General features: G+C 48.7%; 1 protein-coding gene across 1 annotated transcript in view; it reads right to left on the bottom strand.

Annotated features, from left to right (window-relative positions):
- The window catches only part of LOC130213174 (ras GTPase-activating-like protein IQGAP3), a 74,764-nt gene that overhangs the window by 50,877 nt on the left and 1,490 nt on the right, over positions 1–22,397 (bottom strand). The window contains 14 exon segments of the mRNA XM_056444640.1: positions 3,796–3,959; positions 4,028–4,143; positions 4,221–4,381; positions 4,503–4,666; positions 4,942–5,026; positions 5,123–5,286; positions 5,448–5,517; positions 6,030–6,205; positions 6,273–6,386; positions 6,857–6,924; positions 18,964–19,040; positions 19,302–19,379; positions 22,047–22,197; positions 22,286–22,373. Coding sequence (XP_056300615.1) covers positions 3,796–3,959; positions 4,028–4,143; positions 4,221–4,381; positions 4,503–4,666; positions 4,942–5,026; positions 5,123–5,286; positions 5,448–5,517; positions 6,030–6,205; positions 6,273–6,386; positions 6,857–6,924; positions 18,964–19,040; positions 19,302–19,379; positions 22,047–22,197; positions 22,286–22,373 — 1,676 coding nt within the window.

Raw genomic sequence — 22,397 nt, 5'->3', positions numbered from 1 at the left:
GTCTCTAGTGACCTGTGTCTAGTGACCTGTCTCTAGTGACCTGTGTCTAGTGACCTGTGTCTAGTGACCTGTCTCTAGTGACCTGTGTCTAGTGACCTGTCTCTAGTGACCTGTGTCTAGTGACCTCTAGTGACCTGTGTCTAGTGACCTGTGTCTAGTGACCTGTGTCTAGTGACCTGTCTCTAGTGACCTGTCTCTAGTGACCTGTCTCTAGTGACCCGTGTCTAGTGACCCTTGTCTAGTGACCTGTGTCTAGTGACCTGTGTCTAGTGACCTGTCTCTAGTGACCTGTGTCTAGTGACCTGTCTCTAGTGACCTGTCTCTAGTGACCTGTGTCTAGTGACCTGTCTCTAGTGACCTGTGTCTAGTGACCTGTCTCTAGTGACCTGTGTCTAGTGACCTGTCTCTAGTGACTTGTCTCTAGTGACCTGTGTCTAGTGACCTGTCTCTAGTGACCTGTCTCTAGTGACCCGTGTCTAGTGACCCTTGTCTAGTGACCTGTGTCTAGTGACCTGTGTCTAGTGACCTGTGTCTAGTGACCTGTGTCTAGTGACCTGTGTCTAGTGACCTGTGTCTAGTGACCCGTGTCTAGTGACCTCTAGTGACCTGTCTCTAGTGACCCGTGTCTAGTGACCCGTGTCTAGTGACCTGTCTCTAGTGACCTGTGTCTAGTGACCTGTGTCTAGTGACCTGTGTCTAGTGACCTGTCTCTAGTGACCTGTCTCTAGTGACCTGTGTCTAGTGACCTGTCTCTAGTGACCTGTCTCTAGTGACCTGTCTCTAGTGACCCGTGTCTAGTGACCCGTGTCTAGTGACCCGTGTCTAGTGACCCGTGTCTAGTGACCCGTGTCTAGTGACCCGTCTCTAGTGACCTGTGTCTAGTGACCTGTGTCTAGTGACCTGTGTCTAGTGACCCGTGTCTAGTGACCCGTGTCTAGTGACCCATCTCTAGTGACCCGTCTCTAGTGACCCGTGTCTAGTGACCCGTGTCTAGTGACCTGTGTCTAGTGACCCGTCTCTAGTGACCCGTGTCTAGTGACCCGTGTCTAGTGACCCGTGACTAGTGACCCGTGTCTAGTGACCCGTCTCTAGTGACCCGTGTCTAGTGACCCGTGTCTAGTGACCCGTGTCTAGTGACCTGTCTCTAGTGACCTGTGTCTAGTGACCTGTCTCTAGTGACCTGTGTCTAGTGACCTGTGTCTAGTGACCTGTGTCTAGTGACCTGTCTCTAGTGACCTGTGTCTAGTGACCTGTCTCTAGTGACCTGTCTCTAGTGACCTGTCTCTAGTGACCTGTCTCTAGTGACCCGTGTCTAGTGACCCGTGTCTAGTGACCCATCTCTAGTGACCCGTGTCTAGTGACCTGTGTCTAGTGACCCGTGTCTAGTGACCTGTCTCTAGTGACCTGTCTCTAGTGACCTGTGTCTAGTGACCTGTCTCTAGTGACCTGTGTCTAGTGACCTGTGTCTAGTGACCTGTCTCTAGTGACCTGTGTCTAGTGACCTGTCTCTAGTGACCCGTGTCTAGTGACCTGTCTCTAGTGACCTGTCTCTAGTGACCTGTGTCTAGTGACCTGTGTCTAGTGACCCGTGTCTAGTGACCCGTGTCTAGTGACCCGTGTCTAGTGACCCGTCTCTAGTGACCCGTGTCTAGTGACCTGTGTCTAGTGACCCGTGTCTAGTGACCTGTCTCTAGTGACCTGTGTCTAGTGACCTGTGTCTAGTGACCTGTGTCTAGTGACCTGTGTCTAGTGACCCGTGTCTAGTGACCCATCTCTAGTGACCCGTGTCTAGTGACCCATCTCTAGTGACCTGTGTCTAGTGACCTGTGTCTAGTGACCTGTGTCTAGTGACCCGTGTCTAGTGACCCGTCTCTAGTGACCTGTGTCTAGTGACCTGTGTCTAGTGACCTGTGTCTAGTGACCTGTGTCTAGTGACCTGTGTCTAGTGACCTGTGTCTAGTGACCTGTGTCTAGTGACCCGTGTCTAGTGACCCATCTCTAGTGACCCGTGTCTAGTGACCTGTGTCTAGTGACCCGTGTCTAGTGACCTGTCTCTAGTGACCTGTGTCTAGTGACCTGTGTCTAGTGACCTGTGTCTAGTGACCCGTGTCTAGTGACCCATCTCTAGTGACCCGTCTCTAGTGACCCGTGTCTAGTGACCCGTGTCTAGTGACCTGTCTCTAGTGACCTGTGTCTAGTGACCTGTGTCTAGTGACCTGTGTCTAGTGACCCGTGTCTAGTGACCCGTGTCTAGTGACCCGTCTCTAGTGACCCGTGTCTAGTGACCCGTGTCTAGTGACCCGTGTCTAGTGACCTGTCTCTAGTGACCTGTGTCTAGTGACCTGTCTCTAGTGACCCGTGTCTAGTGACCCGTGTCTAGTGACCCGTGTCTAGTGACCCGTCTCTAGTGACCCGTCTCTAGTGACCCGTCTCTAGTGACCTGTGTCTAGTGACCTGTGTCTAGTGACCTGTCTCTAGTGACCTGTCTCTAGTGACCTGTGTCTAGTGACCTGTGTCTAGTGACCTGTCTCTAGTGACCTGTGTCTAGTGACCTGTCTCTAGTGACCTGTGTCTAGTGACCCGTGTCTAGTGACCCATCTCTAGTGACCTGTCTCAGTGACCTGTCTCTAGTGACCTGTCTCTAGTGACCTGTGTCTAGTGACCTGTCTCTAGTGACCTGTCTCTAGTGACCTGTCTCTAGTGACCTGTCTCTAGTGACCTGTCTCTAGTGACCTGTGTCTAGTGACCTGTGTCTAGTGACCTGTCTCTAGTGACCTGTGTCTAGTGACCTGTGTCTAGTGACCTGTGTCTAGTGACCTGTGTCTAGTGACCTGTGTCTAGTGACCTGTCTCTAGTGACCTGTCTCTAGTGACCTGTGTCTAGTGACCTGTCTCTAGTGACCTGTCTCTAGTGACCTGTCTCTAGTGACCTGTGTCTAGTGACCTGTGTCTAGTGACCTGTCTCTAGTGACCTGTGTCTAGTGACCTGTGTCTAGTGACCTGTCTCTAGTGACCTGTCTCTAGTGACCTGTAGTGACCTGTGTCTAGTGACCTGTGTCTAGTGACCTGTGTCTAGTGACCTGTCTCTAGTGACCTGTGTCTAGTGACCTGTGTCTAGTGACCTGTCTCTAGTGACCTGTGTCTAGTGACCTGTGTCTAGTGACCTGTCTCTAGTGACCTGTGTCTAGTGACCTGTCTCTAGTGACCTGTGTCTAGTGACCTGTGTCTAGTGACCTGTGTCTAGTGACCTGTGTCTAGTGACCTGTCTCCAGTGACCTGTGTCTAGTGACCTGTCTCTAGTGACCTGTCTCTAGTGACCTGTGTCTAGTGACCTGTGTCTAGTGACCTGTGTCTAGTGACCTGTGTCTAGTGACCTGTCTCTAGTGACCTGTGTCTAGTGACCTGTGTCTAGTGACCTGTGTCTAGTGACCTGTCTCTAGTGACCTGTGTCTAGTGACCTGTCTCTAGTGACCTGTGTCTAGTGACCTGTCTCTAGTGACCTGTGTCTAGTGACCTGTCTCTAGTGACCTGTCTCTAGTGACCTGTGTCTAGTGACCTGTGTCTAGTGACCTGTCTCTAGTGACCTGTCTCTAGTGACCTGTGTCTAGTGACCTGTGTCTAGTGACCTGTCTCTAGTGACCTGTGTCTAGTGACCTGTCTCTAGTGACCTGTCTCTAGTGACCTGTGTCTAGTGACCTGTCTCTAGTGACCTGTCTCTAGTGACCTGTGTCTAGTGACCTGTCTCTAGTGACCTGTCTCTAGTGACCTGTGATGACCTGTGGTGACCTGTGGTTACCTGAGCTTTGAGCTGCCTGGCTCTGCTCAGCAGGGTCAGGTATCTGCAGGTGTTGCCAGGTAGGACCTCCTCCACACCACAGGAGGGCAGTAGCAGAGCAGACAGCAGCTTCTGAGCGTCTCCATTGGTCACGGCCTCGTTCACCTGGCCGACAGACAGCAGCTCTGAAGGCCACAGGTCAGAGGTCACTCAGAGGTCAGAGGGCGTACCTGTGCAGGTGTGCTTTGCTTACGTTGGTGTTCGTCCTGCACAGAGTTGTTGGCAGAGTGGATCACTTCCTGCAGCTGGTTCCAGGTCAGCAGGTCTCTGCCCCGCTGCTGCTTCACAGCAAGCAGACACTCAAAGTACCTGACGATGACATCACCACCATCATCATCACCACCACTCTGTTAGGAACACCTGTACTTTGGGATGCACAGCCTTACCTGTCCATCAGGGTCTGGTCTACGTCTGAGAGTCCTGCAGCCGGACTGACCAATGAGAAGCTGACCTGCTGCAGATGCCCCGCCTCCACCGCCTGATTGATGAGAGCAACAGCTGACAGCATTTCCACGGCAACGAACAGCTCCTCCTGCTGCAGCGTCCCCTGGTGGAGCAAACAGGTAACACACGCAGATTATGATTGATAACATGTAGATCCAAGGTGTACGTGTGTGTGTGTGTGTGTGTGTGTGTGTTTACGTGTGTGTGTGTGTGTGTGTGTGTACCTGGGCGGTCTGCCTCTGCAGCAGCTGCAGCTCTCTGTGATAAAGAGCAGCAGCGAATGGAAACACTTCAGGCAGCTGGAGGTCAGAGGTCATCAGACAGCTGACTGTGTGACGGGGGTCAGTGAGCCGGAGGGAGGCGTTCACTGTCTGGACCGCTGCATTCACTGACACACACACACACACACACACAAGTGTCATGTTGAAGTGGGTCAGCGTGGGGAGTTGAAGTAGGTCAGCGTGGGGAGTTGAAGTGGGTCAGTGTGGGGAGTTGAAGTGGGTCAGCATGGGGAGTTGAAGTGGGTCAGCATGGGGAGTTGAAGTGGGTCAGCGTGGGGAGTTGAAGTGGGTCAGCGTGGGGAGTTGAAGTGGGTCAGCGTGGGGAGTTGAAGTGGGTCAGCATGGGGAGCGTGGGCTGGGACAGAGCGGGTGTGGGACCTACTGGCTCTGGCTGTGTGGGCGTCCTGGTTGGCGATGGCAACACCTTCCTGCAGCTCTTCAGGCTCCAGAGGATCCACACAGCCCTCCTGGGGTCAGAGGTCAGACATGTGTGTCACTCAAGGCTATCAGGTGACTGTGGGACTATGTGGCAGGCGAAGTGTATTTCTGTGTATAAGGCGCACCAGGGCCTTCTGCTGGCGGTCTGCAGACAGCTGGTCCTGGTACCAGGGCCCGTGGTCGGGACGGAGGCTCCTGAGGGCCAAACACGGCAGCTGCAGAGCGCAGAGCAGAGCCAGTTCATCTGCACAGTCCAGAGCTTCATCCACCTGCTCCACTGCAGAGCGGACTGAGAGAGATCAATAGCAATATGATCAATACCATCAATAGCAATATGATCAATACTAATAATATGATCAATAGCAATATGATCAATACCATCAATATGATCAATACCAATAATATGATCAATAGCAATATGATCAATACCATCAATAATGTTTAACTCACTGTTGACGATGTTGATGTTTTCCTGGATTTCTCTCCGAGTCAAAAACTCTTCGTAGATATCGTTCTCCTCCTGACACACACAGAGAGACACACACACACACACACACACAGAGACACACACACACACACACACACACACACAGAGACACACACACACACACACACACACAGAGACACACACACAGAGACACACACACAGGGAGACACACACACACACACACACAGAGACACACACACAGAGACACACACAGAGACACACACACACAGAGACACACAGAGACACACACACACACACAGAGACACACACACACACACAGAGACACACACACACACACAGACACACACAGAGACACACACACAGAGACACACACACACAGGGAGACACACACACAGAGAGACACACACACAGAGACACACAGAGACACACACACACACACACAGAGAGACACACACACACAGAGACACACAGAGACACACAGACAGAGACACACACACAGAGACACACACACACAGAGACACACGTAAGAACACACTCCCCCCAGTGGGCGGGTCTCCTGCCGGTCCAATCAGAGCGCTCCTCACCCCCCGAGGCCCCTCCTTCTTGCGGGCCCTGGCGTGCTGCAGCATCTCCTGGTAGACGCTCATCAGCGCCCCCTGCAGGCCGCTGATCATGGCGCTGGGGTTCCTCAGGGCCTCCGCCGTGACCTCCACCTGACCTCTGTCCACCGCCTCGTTAATGGCTATCACCGCTGCGTGGCCTGATGGAAACAGAGTTAGACTCCTCCTCTTCCCGTCTGAGCTCTCAGCCAATCAGCTCGTCTCTACCTGCAGCCTCGTCTACTGACAGCTCATTGGCCAGAATGCCTCCGATCTTGTTGAACGCCGGCATCTGGATCCCATATTTATCAAGCTCCGCCTTCATGTGGTCGATCTCCTCCTCTGCACACGCACACAATGAGCTACACTGATTAATATGATATGCTACACACCGATTAATGCTACACAGACCGATTAATGCTACACACACCGATTAATGCTACACACCGATTAATGCTACACACCGATTAATGCTACACACACCGATTAATGCTACACACCGATTAATGCTACACACACCGATTAATGCTACACACCGATTAATGCTACACACCGATTAATGCTACACACCGATTAATGCTACACACACCGATTAATGCTACACACACCGATTAATGCTACACACACCGATTAATGCTACACACCGATTAATGCTACACACACCGATTAATGCTACACACCGATTAATGCTACACACCGATTAATGCTACACTGATTAATGATACACACACTGGTGCTACACACACAGATTAATGCTACACACAGATGAATGCTACACACACACACTGATTAATGCTCATCCTCATATTCACCTGTGAACTTGACTTTTCCATAAAGGTCCTGGATCTGAGGAGCCAGACCCAGTCTGTACAGGTACATGCTGCAGAGAGACAGGTAGAGAGAGAGATAAAGAGAGACAGGTAGAAAGACAGGTAGAGAGAGACAGGTAGAGAGAGATAAAGAGAGACAGGTAGAAAGACAGGTAGAGAGAGATAAAGAGAGACAGGTAGAAAGACAGGTAGAAAGACAGGTAGAGAGACAGGTAGAGAGAGATAAAGAGAGACAGGTAGAAAGACAGGTAGAGAGAGATAAAGAGAGACAGGTAGAGAGACAGATAAAGAGAGACAGGGAGAGAGAGACAGATAAAGAGAGACAGGTAGAGAGACAGATAAAGAGAGACAGGTAGAGAGAGACAGGGAGAGAGAGACAGATAAAGAGAGACAGGTAGAGAGAGACAGATAAAGAGAGACAGGTAGAGAGAGACAGATAAAGAGAGACAGGTAGAGAGAGACAGGTAGAGAGAGCGAGAGAGAGAGAGAGACAGGGAGAGAGACAGATAAAGAGAGACAGGTAGTGAGACAGGTAGTGAGACAGGTAGTGACCAGTGGCGGCTGGTGATTTTTTTGGGGGGGCAGTTGGGCGACGCGGTTTAAATATCACTCAACAATGAGAAAGAGGTTGTGAGTAGAATATATTAGAACACAAAGCTTTATTTAAAGAACACAGCGTGCTCAACACGGTCCAACAACAACTAAACACACTGTGACTTTAGAGGCTCAGAGCAGCTTGAAGGAACATGGGGGGCGGGGCTTCAGACACATGGGAGCAGAGAGAGGTCACACACATGGGGAAGAAGAGTCAGTCACATGTTACATGGAAGAGGTTCAGAGTCAGAGATCACATGTTACATGGGGACAGAGTAGAGTCAGAGATCACATGTTACATGGGGACAGAGTAGAGTCAGAGAGATCACATGTTACATGGGGACAGAGTAGAGTCAGAGAGATCACATGTTACATGGGGACAGAGTAGAGTCAGAGATCACATGTTACATGGGGACAGAGTAGAGTCAGAGAGATCACATGTTACATGGGGACAGAGTAGAGTCAGAGAGATCACATGTTACATGGGGACAGAGTAGAGTCAGAGATCACATGTTACATGGGGACAGAGTAGAGTCAGAGATCACATGTTACATGGGGACAGAGTAGAGTCAGAGAGATCACATGTTACATGGGGACAGAGTAGAGTCAGAGATCACATGTTACATGGGGACAGAGTAGAGTCAGAGATCACATGTTACATGGGGACAGAGTAGAGTCAGAGATCACATGTTACATGGGGACAGGTAAGTCAGAGATCACATGTTACATGGGGACAGAGTAGAGTCAGAGATCACATGTTACATGGGGACAGAGTAGAGTCAGAGATCACATGTTACATGGGGACAGAGTAGAGTCAGAGATCACATGTTACATGGGGACAGAGTAGTCAGAGAGATCACATGTTACATGGGGGACAGAGTAGAGTCAGAGATCACATGTTACATGGGGACAGAGTAGAGTCAGAGATCACATGTTACATGGGGACAGAGTAGAGTCAGAGATCACATGTTACATGGGGACAGAGTAGAGTCAGAGATCACATGTTACATGGGGACAGAGTAGAGTCAGAGATCACATGTTACATGGGGACAGAGTAGAGTCAGAGAGATCACATGGGGACAGAGTAGAGTCAGAGATCACATGTTACATGGGGACAGAGTAGAGTCAGAGATCACATGTTACATGGGGACAGAGTAGAGTCAGAGAGGTTACATGGGGACAGAGTAGAGTCAGAGATCACATGTTACATGGGGACAGAGTAGAGTCAGAGAGATCACATGTTACATGGGGACAGAGTAGAGTCAGAGATCACATGTTACATGGGGACAGAGTAGAGTCAGAGAGATCACATGTTACATGGGGACAGAGTAGAGTCAGAGATCACATGTTACATGGGGACAGAGTAGAGTCAGAGAGATCACATGTTACATGGGGACAGAGTAGAGTCAGAGAGATCACATGTTACATGGGGACAGAGTAGAGTCAGAGATCACATGTTACATGGGGACAGAGTAGAGTCAGAGAGATCACATGTTACATGGGGACAGAGTAGTCAGAGATCACATGTTACATGGGGGGACAGAGTAGAGTCAGAGAGATCACATGTTACATGGGGACAGAGAGTCAGAGATCACATGTTACATGGGGACAGAGTAGAGTCAGAGATCACATGTTACATGGGGACAGAGTAGAGTCAGAGATCACATGTTACATGGGGACAGAGTAGAGTCAGAGATCACATGTTACATGGGGACAGAGTAGAGTCAGAGAGATCACATGTTACATGGGGGACAGAGTAGAGTCAGAGATCACATGTTACATGGGGACAGAGTAGAGTCAGAGAGATCACATGTTACATGGGGACAGAGTAGAGTCAGAGATCACATGTTACATGGGGACAGAGTAGAGTCAGAGATCACATGTTCCATGGGGACAGAGTAGAGTCAGAGATCACATGTTACATGGGGACAGAGTAGAGTCAGAGATCACATGTTACATGGGGACAGAGTAGAGTCAGAGAGATCACATGTTACATGGGGACAGAGTAGAGTCAGAGAGATCACATGTTACATGGGGGACAGAGTAGAGTCAGAGATCACATGTTACATGGGGACAGAGTAGTCAGAGATCACATGTTACATGGGGACAGAGTAGAGTCAGAGATCACATGTTACATGGGGACAGAGTAGAGTCAGAGATCACATGTTACATGGGGACAGAGAGTCAGAGATCACATGTTACATGGGGACAGAGTCAGAGAGATCACATGTTCCATGGGGACAGAGTAGAGTCAGAGAGATCACATGTTACATGGGGACAGAGTAGAGTCAGAGAGATCACATGTTACATGGGGACAGAGTAGAGTCAGAGAGATCACATGTTACATGGGGACAGAGTAGTCAGAGATCACATGTTACATGGGGACAGAGTAGAGTCAGATCACATGTTACATGGGGACAGAGTAGTCAGAGATCACATGTTACATGGGGACAGAGTAGAGTCAGAGATCACATGTTACATGGGGACAGAGTAGAGTCGGAGAGATCACATGTTACATGGGGACAGAGTAGAGTCAGAGATCACATGTTACATGGGGACAGAGTAGAGTCAGAGAGATCACATGTTACATGGGGACAGAGTAGAGTCAGAGAGATCACATGTTACATGGGGACAGAGTAGACAGAGATCAGACACAGATCACATGTTGCATGGGGACAGAGTAGAGTCAGAGATCACATGTTACATGGGGACAGAGTAGAGTCAGAGAGATCACATGTTACATGGGGACAGAGTAGAGTCCAGAGATCACATGTTACATGGGGACAGAGTAGAGTCAGAGATCACATGTTCCATGGGGGACAGAGTGGAGAGTCAAGAGAGATCACATGTTACATGGGGACAGAGTAGAGTCACAGAGATCACATGTTACATGGGGACAGAGTAGAGTCACAGATCACATGTTACATGGGGACAGAGTAGAGTCAGAGAGATCACATGTTGCATGGGGACAGAGTAGAGTCAGAATCACGTTACATGGGAGACAGAGTAGTCCAGAGAGATCACATGTACATGGGGACAGAGTAGAGGTCAGAGATCACATGTTACATGGGGCAGAGTGAGAAGTCAGAGATCACATGTTACATGGGGACAGAGTAGAGTCAGAGATCACATGTTACATGGGGACAGAGTAGAGTCAGAGATCACATGTTACATGGGGACAGAGTAGAGTCAGAGATCACATGTTACATGGGGACAGAGTAGAGTCAGAGATCACATGTTACATGGGGACAGAGTAGAGTCAGAGATCACATGTTACATGGGGACAGAGTAGAGTCAGAGATCACATGTTACATGGGGACAGAGTAGAGTCAGAGATCACATGTTACATGGGGACAGAGTAGAGTCAGAGATCACATGTTACATGGGGACAGAGTAGAGTCAGAGATCACATGTTACATGGGGACAGAGTAGAGTCAGAGATCACATGTTACATGGGGACAGAGTAGAGTCAGAGATCACATGTTACATGGGGACAGAGTAGAGTCAGAGATCACATGTTACATGGGGACAGAGTAGAGTCAGAGATCACATGTTACATGGGGACAGAGTAGAGTCAGAGATCACATGTTACATGGGGACAGAGTAGAGTCAGAGATCACATGTTACATGGGGACAGAGTAGAGTCAGAGATCACATGTTACATGGGGACAGAGTAGAGTCAGAGATCACATGTTACATGGGGACAGAGTAGAGTCAGAGATCACATGTTACATGGGGACAGAGTAGAGTCAGAGATCACATGTTCCATGGGGACAGAGTAGAGTCAGAGATCACATGTTACATGGGGACAGAGTAGAGTCAGAGATCACATGTTACATGGGGACAGAGTAGAGTCAGAGATCACATGTTACATGGGGACAGAGTAGAGTCAGAGATCACATGTTACATGGGGACAGAGTAGAGTCAGAGATCACATGTTACATGGGGACAGAGTAGAGTCAGAGATCACATGTTACATGGGGACAGAGTAGAGTCAGAGATCACATGTTCCATGGGGACAGAGTAGAGTCAGAGATCACATGTTCCATGGGGACAGAGTAGAGTCAGATCACATGTTCCATGGGGACAGAGTAGAGTCAGAGATCACATGTTACATGGGGACAGAGTAGAGTCAGAGATCACATGTTCCATGGGGACAGAGTAGAGTCAGAGATCACATGTTACATGGGGACAGAGTAGAGTCAGAGATCACATGTTCCATGGGGACAGAGTAGAGTCAGATCACATGTTACATGGGGACAGAGTAGAGTCAGAGATCACATGTTACATGGGGACAGAGTAGAGTCAGAGAGATCACATGTTCCATGGGGACAGAGTAGAGTCAGAGATCACATGTTCCATGGGGACAGAGTAGAGTCAGAGATCACATGTTACATGGGGACAGAGTAGAGTCAGATCACATGTTCCATGGGGACAGAGTAGAGTCAGAGATCACATGTTACATGGGGACAGAGTAGAGTCAGATCACATGTTACATGGGGACAGAGTAGAGTCAGAGATCACATGTTACATGGGGACAGAGTAGAGTCAGAGATCACATGTTCCATGGGGACAGAGTAGAGTCAGAGATCACATGTTCCATGGGGACAGAGTAGAGTCAGAGATCACATGTTACATGGGGACAGAGTAGAGTCAGAGATCACATGTTACATGGGGACAGAGTAGAGTCAGAGATCACATGTTACATGGGGACAGAGTAGAGTCAGAGATCACATGTTCCATGGGGACAGAGTAGAGTCAGAGATCACATGTTCCATGGGGACAGAGTAGAGTCAGAGATCACATGTTCCATGGGGACAGAGTAGAGTCAGAGATCACATGTTACATGGGGACAGAGTAGAGTCAGAGATCACATGTTCCATGGGGACAGAGTAGAGTCAGAGATCACATGTTCATGGGGACAGAGTAGAGTCAGATCACATGTTCCATGGGGACAGAGTAGAGTCAGATCACATGTTACATGGGGACAGAGGAGTCAGATCACATGTTACATGGGGACAGAGTAGAGTCAGAGATCACATGTTACCATGGGGACAGAGTAGAGTCAGAGATCACATGTTCCATGGGGACAGAGTAGAGTCAGAGATCACATGTTCCATGGGGACAGAGTAGAGTCAGAGATCACATGTTCCATGGGGACAGAGTAGAGTCAGAGATCACATGTTCCATGGGGACAGAGTAGAGTCAGAGATCACATGTTCCATGGGGACAGAGTAGAGTCAGATCACATGTTCCATGGGGACAGAGTAGAGTCAGATCACATGTTCCATGGGGACAGAGTAGAGTCAGAGATCACATGTTCCATGGGGACAGAGTAGAGTCAGATCACATGTTCCATGGGGACAGAGTAGAGTCAGAGATCACATGTTCCATGGGGACAGAGTAGAGTCAGAGATCACATGTTACATGGGGACAGAGTAGAGTCAGATCACATGTTACATGGGGACAGAGTAGAGTCAGAGATCACATGTTCCATGGGGACAGAGTAGAGTCAGAGATCACATGTTCCATGGGGACAGAGTAGAGTCAGAGATCACATGTTCCATGGGGACAGAGTAGAGTCAGAGATCACATGTTCCATGGGGACAGAGTAGAGTCAGAGATCACATGTTCCATGGGGACAGAGTAGAGTCAGAGATCACATGTTCCATGGGGACAGAGTAGAGTCAGAGAGATCACATGTTCCATGGGGACAGAGTAGAGTCAGATCACATGTTCCATGGGGACAGAGTAGAGTCAGAGATCACATGTTCCATGGGGACAGAGTAGAGTCAGAGATCACATGTTCCATGGGGACAGAGTAGAGTCAGATCACATGTTCCATGGGGACAGAGTAGAGTCAGAGATCACATGTTACATGGGGACAGAGTAGAGTCAGAGAGATCACATGTTCCATGGGGACAGAGTAGAGTCAGAGATCACATGTTCCATGGGGACAGAGTAGAGTCAGAGATCACATGTTACATGGGGACAGAGTAGAGTCAGATCACATGTTCCATGGGGACAGAGAGAGTCAGATCACATGTTCCATGGGGACAGAGTAGAGTCAGAGATCACATGTTCCATGGGGACAGAGTAGAGTCAGAGATCACATGTTCCATGGGGACAGAGTAGAGTCAGATCACATGTTCCATGGGGACAGAGTAGAGTCAGATCACATGTTCCATGGGGACAGAGTAGAGTCAGAGATCACATGTTCCATGGGGACAGAGTAGAGTCAGAGATCACATGTTACCATGGGGACAGAGTAGAGTCAGAGATCACATGTTCCATGGGGACAGAGTAGAGTCAGAGATCACATGTTCCATGGGGACAGAGTAGAGTCAGAGATCACATGTTACATGGGGACAGAGTAGAGTCAGAGATCACATGTTCCATGGGGACAGAGTAGAGTCAGATCACATGTTCCATGGGGACAGAGTAGAGTCAGAGATCACATGTTCCATGGGGACAGAGTAGAGTCAGAGATCACATGTTCCATGGGGACAGAGTAGAGTCAGAGATCACATGTTACATGGGGACAGAGTAGAGTCAGATCACATGTTACATGGGGACAGAGTAGAGTCAGAGATCACATGTTACATGGGGACAGAGTAGAGTCAGATCACATGTTCCATGAGGGACATGAGTAGAGTCAGAGATCACATGTTCCATGGGGACAGAGTAGAGCCAGAGATCACATGTTCCATGGGGACAGAGTAGAGTCAGAGAATCACATGTTCATGGGGACAGAGAGTCAGAGTCCAGATCACATGTTCCATGGGGACAGAGTGAGTCAGAGATCACATGTTCCATAGGGACAGAGTAGAGTCAGAGATCAAATGTTCCATGGGGACAGGTAAGTCAGAATCACATGTTCCATGGGGACAGAGTAGTCAGATCACATGTTCTATGGGGACAGAGTAGAGTCAGAGATCACATGTTCCATGGGGACAGAGTAGAGTCAGATCACATGTTCCATGGGGACAGAGTAGAGTCAGATCACATGTTCCATGGGGACAGAGTAGAGTCAGATCACATGTTCCATGGGGACAGAGTAGAGTCAGAGATCCACATGTTCCATGGGGACAGAGTAGAGTCAGAGATCACATGTTCCATGGGGACAGAGAGTCAGATCACGTTCCATGGGGACAGAGTAGAGTCCAGAATCACATGTTACATGGGGACAGAGTAAGTCAGAGATCACATGTTACATGGGGACAGTAAGAGTCAGAGATCACATGTTCCATGGGGACAGAGTAGGGTCAGATCACATGTTCCATGGGGACAGAGTAGAGTCAGATCACACATGTTCCATGGGGACAGAGTAGGAGTCAGATCACACATGTTACATGGGAACAGAGTAGGGTCAGATCACATGTTCCATGGGGACAGAGTAGGGTCAGATCACATGTTCCATGGGGACAGAGTAGAGTCAGATCACATGTTCCATGGGGACAGAGTAGAGTCCAGATCACATGTTCCATGGGGACAGAGTAGAGTCAGATCACATGTTCCATGGGACAAGTGAGTCAGATCACATGTTCCATGGGGACAGGTAGAGTCAGATCACATGTTCCATGGGGACAGAGTAGAGTCAGATCACATGTTCCATGGGGACAGAGTGAGTCAGATCACATGTTCCATGGGGACAGAGTATAGTCAGATCACATGTTCCATGGGGACAGAGTAGAGTCAGATCACATGTTCCATGGGGACAGAGTAGAGTCAGATCACATGTTCCATGGGGACAGAGTAGGGTCAGATCACATGTTCCATGGGGACAGAGTAGAGTCAGATCACATGTTCCATGGGGACAGAGTAGAGTCAGATCACATGTTACATGGGGACAGAGTAGAGTCAGATCACATGTTCCATGGGGACAGAGTAGAGTCAGATCACATGTTCCATGGGGACAGAGTAGAGTCAGATCACATGTTCCATGGGGACAGAGTAGAGTCAGAGATCACATGTTCCATGGGGACAGAGTAGAGTCAGAGATCACATGTTACATGGGGGACAGAGTAGAGTCAGATCACATGTTACATGGGGGACAGAGTAGAGTCAGATCACATGTTCCATGGGGGACAGAGTAGTCAGATCACATGTTCCATGGGGGACAGAGTAGAGTCAGATCACATGTTCCATGGGGACAGAGTAGTCAGAGATCACATGTTCCATGGGGACAGAGTAGAGTCAGAGATCACATGTTCCATGGGGACAGAGTAGAGTCAGATCACATGTTCCATGGGGACAGAGTAGAGTCAGATCACATGTTCCATGGGGACAGAGTAGAGTCAGATCACATGTTACATGGGGACAGAGTAGTCAGATCACATGTTCCATGGGGACAGAGTAGAGTCAGAGATCACATGTTCCATGGGGACAGAGTAGAGTCAGATCACATGTTCCATGGGGACAGAGTAGAGTCAGATCACATGTTCCATGGGGACAGAGTATAGTCAGATCACATGTTCCATGGGGACAGAGTAGAGTCAGATCACATGTTCCATGGGGACAGAGTAGAGTCAGATCACATGTTCCATGGGGACAGAGTAGAGTCAGATCACATGCTCCATGGGGACAGAGTAGAGTCAGATCACATGTTCCATGGGGACAGAGTAGAGTCAGATCACATGTTCCATGGGGACAGAGTAGAGTCAGATCACATGTTCCATGGGGACAGAGTAGAGTCAGATCACATGTTCCATGGGGACAGAGTAGAGTCAGATCACATGTTCCATGGGGACAGAGTAGAGTCAGATCACATGTTCCATGGGGACAGAGTAGAGTCAGATCACATGTTCCATGGGGACAGAGTAGAGTCAGATCACATGTTCCATGGGGACAGAGTAGAGTCAGATCACATGTTCCATGGGGACAAGTAGAGGTCAGATCACATGTTCCATGGGGACAGAGTAGTCAGATCACATGTTCCATGGGGACAGAGTAGAGTCAGATCACATGTTCCATGGGGACAGAGTAGAGTCAGAGATCACATGTTCCATGGGGACAGAGTAGAGTCAGATCACATGTTCCATGGGGACAGAGTAGAGTCAGATCACATGTTCCATGGGGACAGAGTAGAGTCAGATCACATGTTCCATGGGGACAGAGTAGAGTCAGATCACATGTTCCATGGGGACAGAGCCTCTCCTGTAGAGTCGCTCCTCTCTCTAAAGTCTCCATAACTCTCTGGTTAAAGTCATCATGTTTGTAATCAGCCTCCATCCAGCCACTGCTGCTGAGTGAGAAGCTGCGGGTGGCCGGTGTGGACGCGTCCACCATCTCCTGGATCACTGACTACCTCACAGGCAGACCACAGTTTGTCAGAATGGGCCGTGTGCTGTCTGGAACGGTGGTCAGTGATGTTGGAGCCCCACAGGAACTGTTCTGTCTCCCTTCCTCCTCACCCTGTACACCAGTGACTTCCAGTACAACAGTCATGCCATCTGCAGTAGTACTCTGATGATTCTGCAGTGGTCGGTGTATTAGGAGGATGAGCCAGGAGGAGGAGGACAGGGCGTGGTGAGTGACTTTGTTAAGTGGGCCGGTGGGAACCACCTGCGGCTGAACGTGGCCAAGACCAGAGAGATGGTGGTGGACTTCAGGAGGAGGCGACAGCTCTACACCTCTGAGTGTCCTGGGGTGGGCGTGGACATGGTGGGAGGTACAAGTACCTGGGCGTCTCCATCGACAGCCGACTGAACTGGAAGGCCAACATCAACGCTGTGTACAAGAAGGGATGAGTCGACTCTTTTCCTGAGAAAGCGATCCTTCAACGTGTGCAGCAAGATGCTGGAGTTATTCTACCAGTCGGTTGTGGCCAGTGTGCTGCACTTTGCCATTGTCTGCTGGGGAGCAGCATCGGGCGGTGACACCAGCCCGTCTTAACAAACTGGTTAGGAAGGCTGGCTCCATCATCGGCTGCCAGCTGGAGCACCTGGAACAGGTGGTGGAAGGAGGGCGTTGAAGAAACTTGTGTCCATATTGGACAACCCGGACCACCCTCTCCACCACCTCCTACAGGGACAGAGGAGTACTTTCTCCAGACGTCTCCTCACGCTCCGCTGCCACAAGGAGAGATACAGGAGAACATTCCTGCCGACGGCTATGAGGCTCTACAACAGTTCACCTCTTGCCAGATCACCCTAACCCTTCTTATATTTTGTGTTTTGTTTTTTTATTCTTGTGTGTTGCTGCTACTGACTCGACAAATTTCCCCTTGGGGATTAATAAAGTATATATCTATCTATCTATCTATCTATCTATCATCATTCTGAGGGAATGTGTCTGTTTCACAACTTCTTCCTTGTGTTTCGATGCAGACAGGGTTAGCTTCATGCTGTTAGCTCGTTAGCTTCATGCTGTTAGCTCGTTAGCTCCATGCTGTTAGCTGGTTAGCTTCATGCTGTTAGCTCGTTAGCTCCATGCTGTTAGCTCGTTAGCTCCATGCTGTTAGCTGGTTAGCTCCATGCTGTTAGATGGTTAGCTTCATGCTGTTAGCTCGTTAGCTTCATGCTGTTAGCTCGTTAGCTTCATGCTGTTAGCTCGTTAGCTTCCTGCTGTTAGCTCGTTAGCTCTGTGCTGTTAGCTAGTTAGCTTCATGCTGTTAGCTCGTTAGCTTCATGCTGTTAGCTCGTTAGCTTCCTGCTGTTAGCTAGTTAGCTTCATGCTGTTAGCTCCATGCTCTTAGCTAGATGCTGCGTTAACATTCGTGCTTTCCACTTGTCTGCAGCTCTTTAGGCCCCTCCCCCCGTTGTAGTCCAGAGAGTTTCAGTCCCTTTGGAACAACAGACAGGGGAAACTAAACAGCATTACTCACTGAGCTCCAGCTAACAGCTCCGTTAGCTACCTGGAGCTCTCTGGATGAGGGAACGATACCGGTCTCTGATTGGCCGAATAGTCCAGTCACGCGAAATAATAAAACGATGTCATTAGCCAATGAGCGCACATTTCTGCGCCCCAAGATTCACGTTTCATCCGCCAATGAGAAGCCGTCCTTGCTGAAACGACCGTGAAATGTTTGCTCGCTGCCGCACACACGGTGGGCCGGCGCCCGTAAAGGGGGCGGGGCTTCTCTCCGTGAGGATGAGTGGCGATATATTATATTTTTTCACATTAACTTAAGTGGTTGTTGACAGGCTGACGGTCTCCCACACACATTTAGCGCGTCAACACGGTATATTTACTACTTAAATGATTTGGCAGGATGTATTTTTTTTCATCTCAAAATTTTAAGAGGGGCGCCGCCCTAGCGCCCCCTATGGACGAACCGCCACTGGACACAGGTAGAGAGAGAGATAAAGAGAGACAGGTAGAAAGAGAGAGATGAAGAGACAGGTAAAGAGAGACAAGGAGTGAGACAGGTAGAGAGAGAGATAAAGAGAGACAGGTAGAGAGAGACAGGTAGAGAGAGATAAAGAGAGACAGGTAGAAAGAGAGAGGTAGAGAGACCCGTTAACAGGAAGAGGAAGACAGACAGGTGAGCTCACCTCAGAGCGTGGATACAGTAAACAGCTCTCGGCATGTTCTTCTTGTCGTAGACGTCTGTAGTTTCTGGCTGGAAGATCTGAAACACAGTGGTGCCTGATCAATACTCTGATCCTGATCAATACTCTGATCACTGATCAATACTCTGATCCTGATCAATACTCTGATCACTGATCAATACTCTGATCCTGATCAATACTCTGATCACTGATCAATACTCTGATCCTGATCAATACTCTGATCACTGATCAATACTCTGATCACTGATCAATACTCTGATCCTGATCAATACTCTGATCAATACTCTGATCACTGATCCATACTGTGCGTGCTCACTGACCGGCGGCAGGCCCAGGCTGGTCATGGCGTCCCTCCAGTGGTTGATGTTGTCGGTGTGACGGAACTGAAGCCCCACAGCCTGGAGGTCACATGACCGGTTAGTGTGTTACTGAGTGTGTGTTACTGAGTGTGTGTTACTGAGTGTGTGTGTTACTGAGCGTGTGTGTTACTGAGCGTGTGTGTTACTGAGTGTGTTACTGAGTGTGTGTGTTACTGAGTGTGTGTGTTACTGAGTGTGTGTGTTACTGAGCGTGTGTTACTGAGTGTGTTACTGAGTGTGTTACTGAGTGTGTTACTGAGTGTGTGTTACTGAGTGTGTGTGTTACTGAGCGTGTGTTACTGAGTGTGTGTGTGTTACTGTGTTTGTTACTGAGCGTGTGTGTTACTGAGTGTGTTACTGAGTGTGTGTTACTGAGTGTGTTACTGAGTGTGTGTGTTACTGAGTGTGTGTGTTACTGAGTGTGTTACTGAGTGTGTTACTGAGTGTGTGTGTTACTGTGTGTTACTGAGTGTGTTACTGAGTGTGTGTGTTACTGAGTGTGTGTGTTACTGAGTGTGTTACTGAGTGTGTGTGTTACTGAGTGTGTTACTGAGTGTGTGTGTTACTGAGTGTGTTACTGAGTGTGTTACTGAGTGTGTGTGTTACTGAGTGTGTTACTGAGCGTGTGTGTTACTGAGCGTGTGTGTGTTACTGAGTGTGTGTGTGTTACTGAGTGTGTTACTGAGTGTGTGTGTGTTACTGAGTGTGTGTGTTACTGAGTGTGTGTGTTACTGAGCGTGTGTGTTACTGAGTGTGTTACTGAGTGTGTGTGTTACTGAGTGTGTTACTGAGTGTGTGTGTTACTGAGTGTGTTACTGAGTGTGTGTGTTACTGTGTGTGTTACTGAGTGTGTGTGTTACTGAGTGTGTGTGTTACTGAGTGTGTGTGTTACTGAGTGTGTTACTGAGTGTGTGTGTGTTACTGAGCGTGTGTGTTACTGAGTGGCAGGTGTGTGTGTGTGTTACTGTGTGTGTTACTGAGTGTGTTACTGAGTGTGTGTGTTACTGAGTGTGTGTGTGTTACTGTGTGTGTTACTGAGCGTGTGTGTTACTGAGTGTGTTACTGAGTGTGTGTGTGTTACTGAGTGTGTGTGTTACTAGTGTGTTACTAGGGTGTGTGTGTTACTGTGTTTACTGGTGTGTGTGTTACTGAGTGTGTGTTACTGAGTGTGTGTTACTGAGTGTGTGTGTTACTGAGTACATTGAGTGTGTGTTACTGAGTGTGTTACTGAGTGTTACGTGTTACTGAGTGTGTATTTACTGGATGTGTGTGTTACTGAAATTATGTGTGTGTGTTACTGTGTGTGTTACTGAGTGTGTGTGTTACTGAGTGTGTGTGTTACTGAGTGTGTGTGTTACTGAGTGTGTTACTGAGTGTGTGTGTGTTACTGTGTGTGTGTTACTGAGTGTGTGTGTTACTGAGCGTGTGTGTTACTGAGTGTGTGTGTTACTGAGTGTGTGTGTTACTGAGCGTGTGTATTACTGAGCGTGTGTGTGTTACTGAGTGTGTGTGTTACTGGTGTAGCGTGTGTTACTGTGTGTGTTACTGAGTGTGTGTGTTACTGAGCGTGTGTATTACTGAGCGTGTGTGTGTTACTGAGCGTGTGTATTACTGAGCGTGTGTGTGTTACTGAGTGTGTGTTACTGAGTGTGTGTGTTACTGAGCGTGTGTGTTACTGAGTGTGTGTGTTACTGAGTGTGTGTGTGTGTGTTACTGAGCGTGTGTGTGTTACTGAGTGTGTGTGTTACTGAGTGTGTGTGTGTTACTGAGCGTGTGTGTTACTGAGTGTGTGTGTGTGTTACTGAGTGTTAGCGGTGTGTTACTGAGTGTGTGTGTGTTACTGAGCGTGTGTGTTACTGAGTGTGTGTGTTACTGAGTGTGTGTGTGTTACTGAGTGTGTGTGTGTGTGTTACTGAGTGTGTGTGTTACTGAGTGTGTTACTGAGTGTGTGTGTTACTGAGTGTGTGTGTGTTACTGTGTGTGTTACTGAGCGTGTGTGTTACTGAGTGTGTGTGTTACTGAGTGTATATGTGTGTGTGTGTGTGTGTTACTGAGTGTATATGTGTGTGTGTTACTGAGTGTATATGTGTGTGTGTGTGTTACTGAGTGTATGTGTGTGTGTGTGTTACTGAGTATATGTGTGTGTTACTGAGTGTATATGTGTGTGTGTGTTACTGAGTGTATATGTGTGTGTGTGTTACTGAGTGTATATGTGTGTGTGTGTTACTGAGTGTATATGTGTGTGTGTTACTGAGTGTATATGTGTGTGTGTTACTGAGTATATATGTGTGTGTGTGTTACTGAGTGTATATGTGTGTGTGTGTGTTACTGAGTGTATATGTGTGTGTTACTGAGTGTATATGTGTGTGTGTGTTACTGAGTGTATATGTGTTACTGAGTGTATGTGTGTGTGTGTTACTGAGTGTATATGTGTGTGTGTGTTACTGAGTGTATATGTGTGTTACTGAGTGTATATGTGTGTGTGTGTTACTGAGTGTATATGTGTGTGTGTGTTACTGAGTGTATATGTGTGTGTGTGTTACTGAGTGTATATGTGTGTGTGTTACTGAGTGTATATGTGTGTGTGTGTTACTGAGTGTATGTGTGTGTGTGTTACTGAGTGTATATGTGTGTGTGTGTTACTGAGTGTATATGTGTGTGTGTGTTACTGAGTGTATATGTGTGTGTGTGTTACTGAGTGTGTACCTGGTACCGCTGCTGGTCCGGGTCGTAGATCTTCTTCACGGCCTTGGGGCAGAACCTTTGGCCCAGTCGAGCCAGCAGGACTCCGTTCCTAAGCCCCTCCTCCAGCTCAGTGGGAGCAGGAAGCTCCGCCCCCAGACACGCCTCCATCCACCTGAGCAGTGACGTCACACGTGAGAGAAGCACCCAACACACACTGATGCAGTGTGAGCCACCACAGAAGAAGAACCAGGACCACTGACCTCTTGGCCTCCTCCAGTCTGCAGAGGTACTGATAGGCCACGCTCTGGACCCTCTGTTCATCCATCTGGTCTGCTGTGAGGCGCTCATCTACACACACACACACACACACAC

The sequence above is a fragment of the Pseudoliparis swirei genome, chromosome 22 (assembly GCF_029220125.1).
Source record: "Pseudoliparis swirei isolate HS2019 ecotype Mariana Trench chromosome 22, NWPU_hadal_v1, whole genome shotgun sequence".
In the NCBI taxonomy this organism is placed as follows: domain Eukaryota; kingdom Metazoa; phylum Chordata; class Actinopteri; order Perciformes; family Liparidae; genus Pseudoliparis; species Pseudoliparis swirei.
The sequence above is the reverse complement of the archived record's forward strand: the minus strand, read 5'-3'. Positions and strand labels throughout refer to the sequence as shown.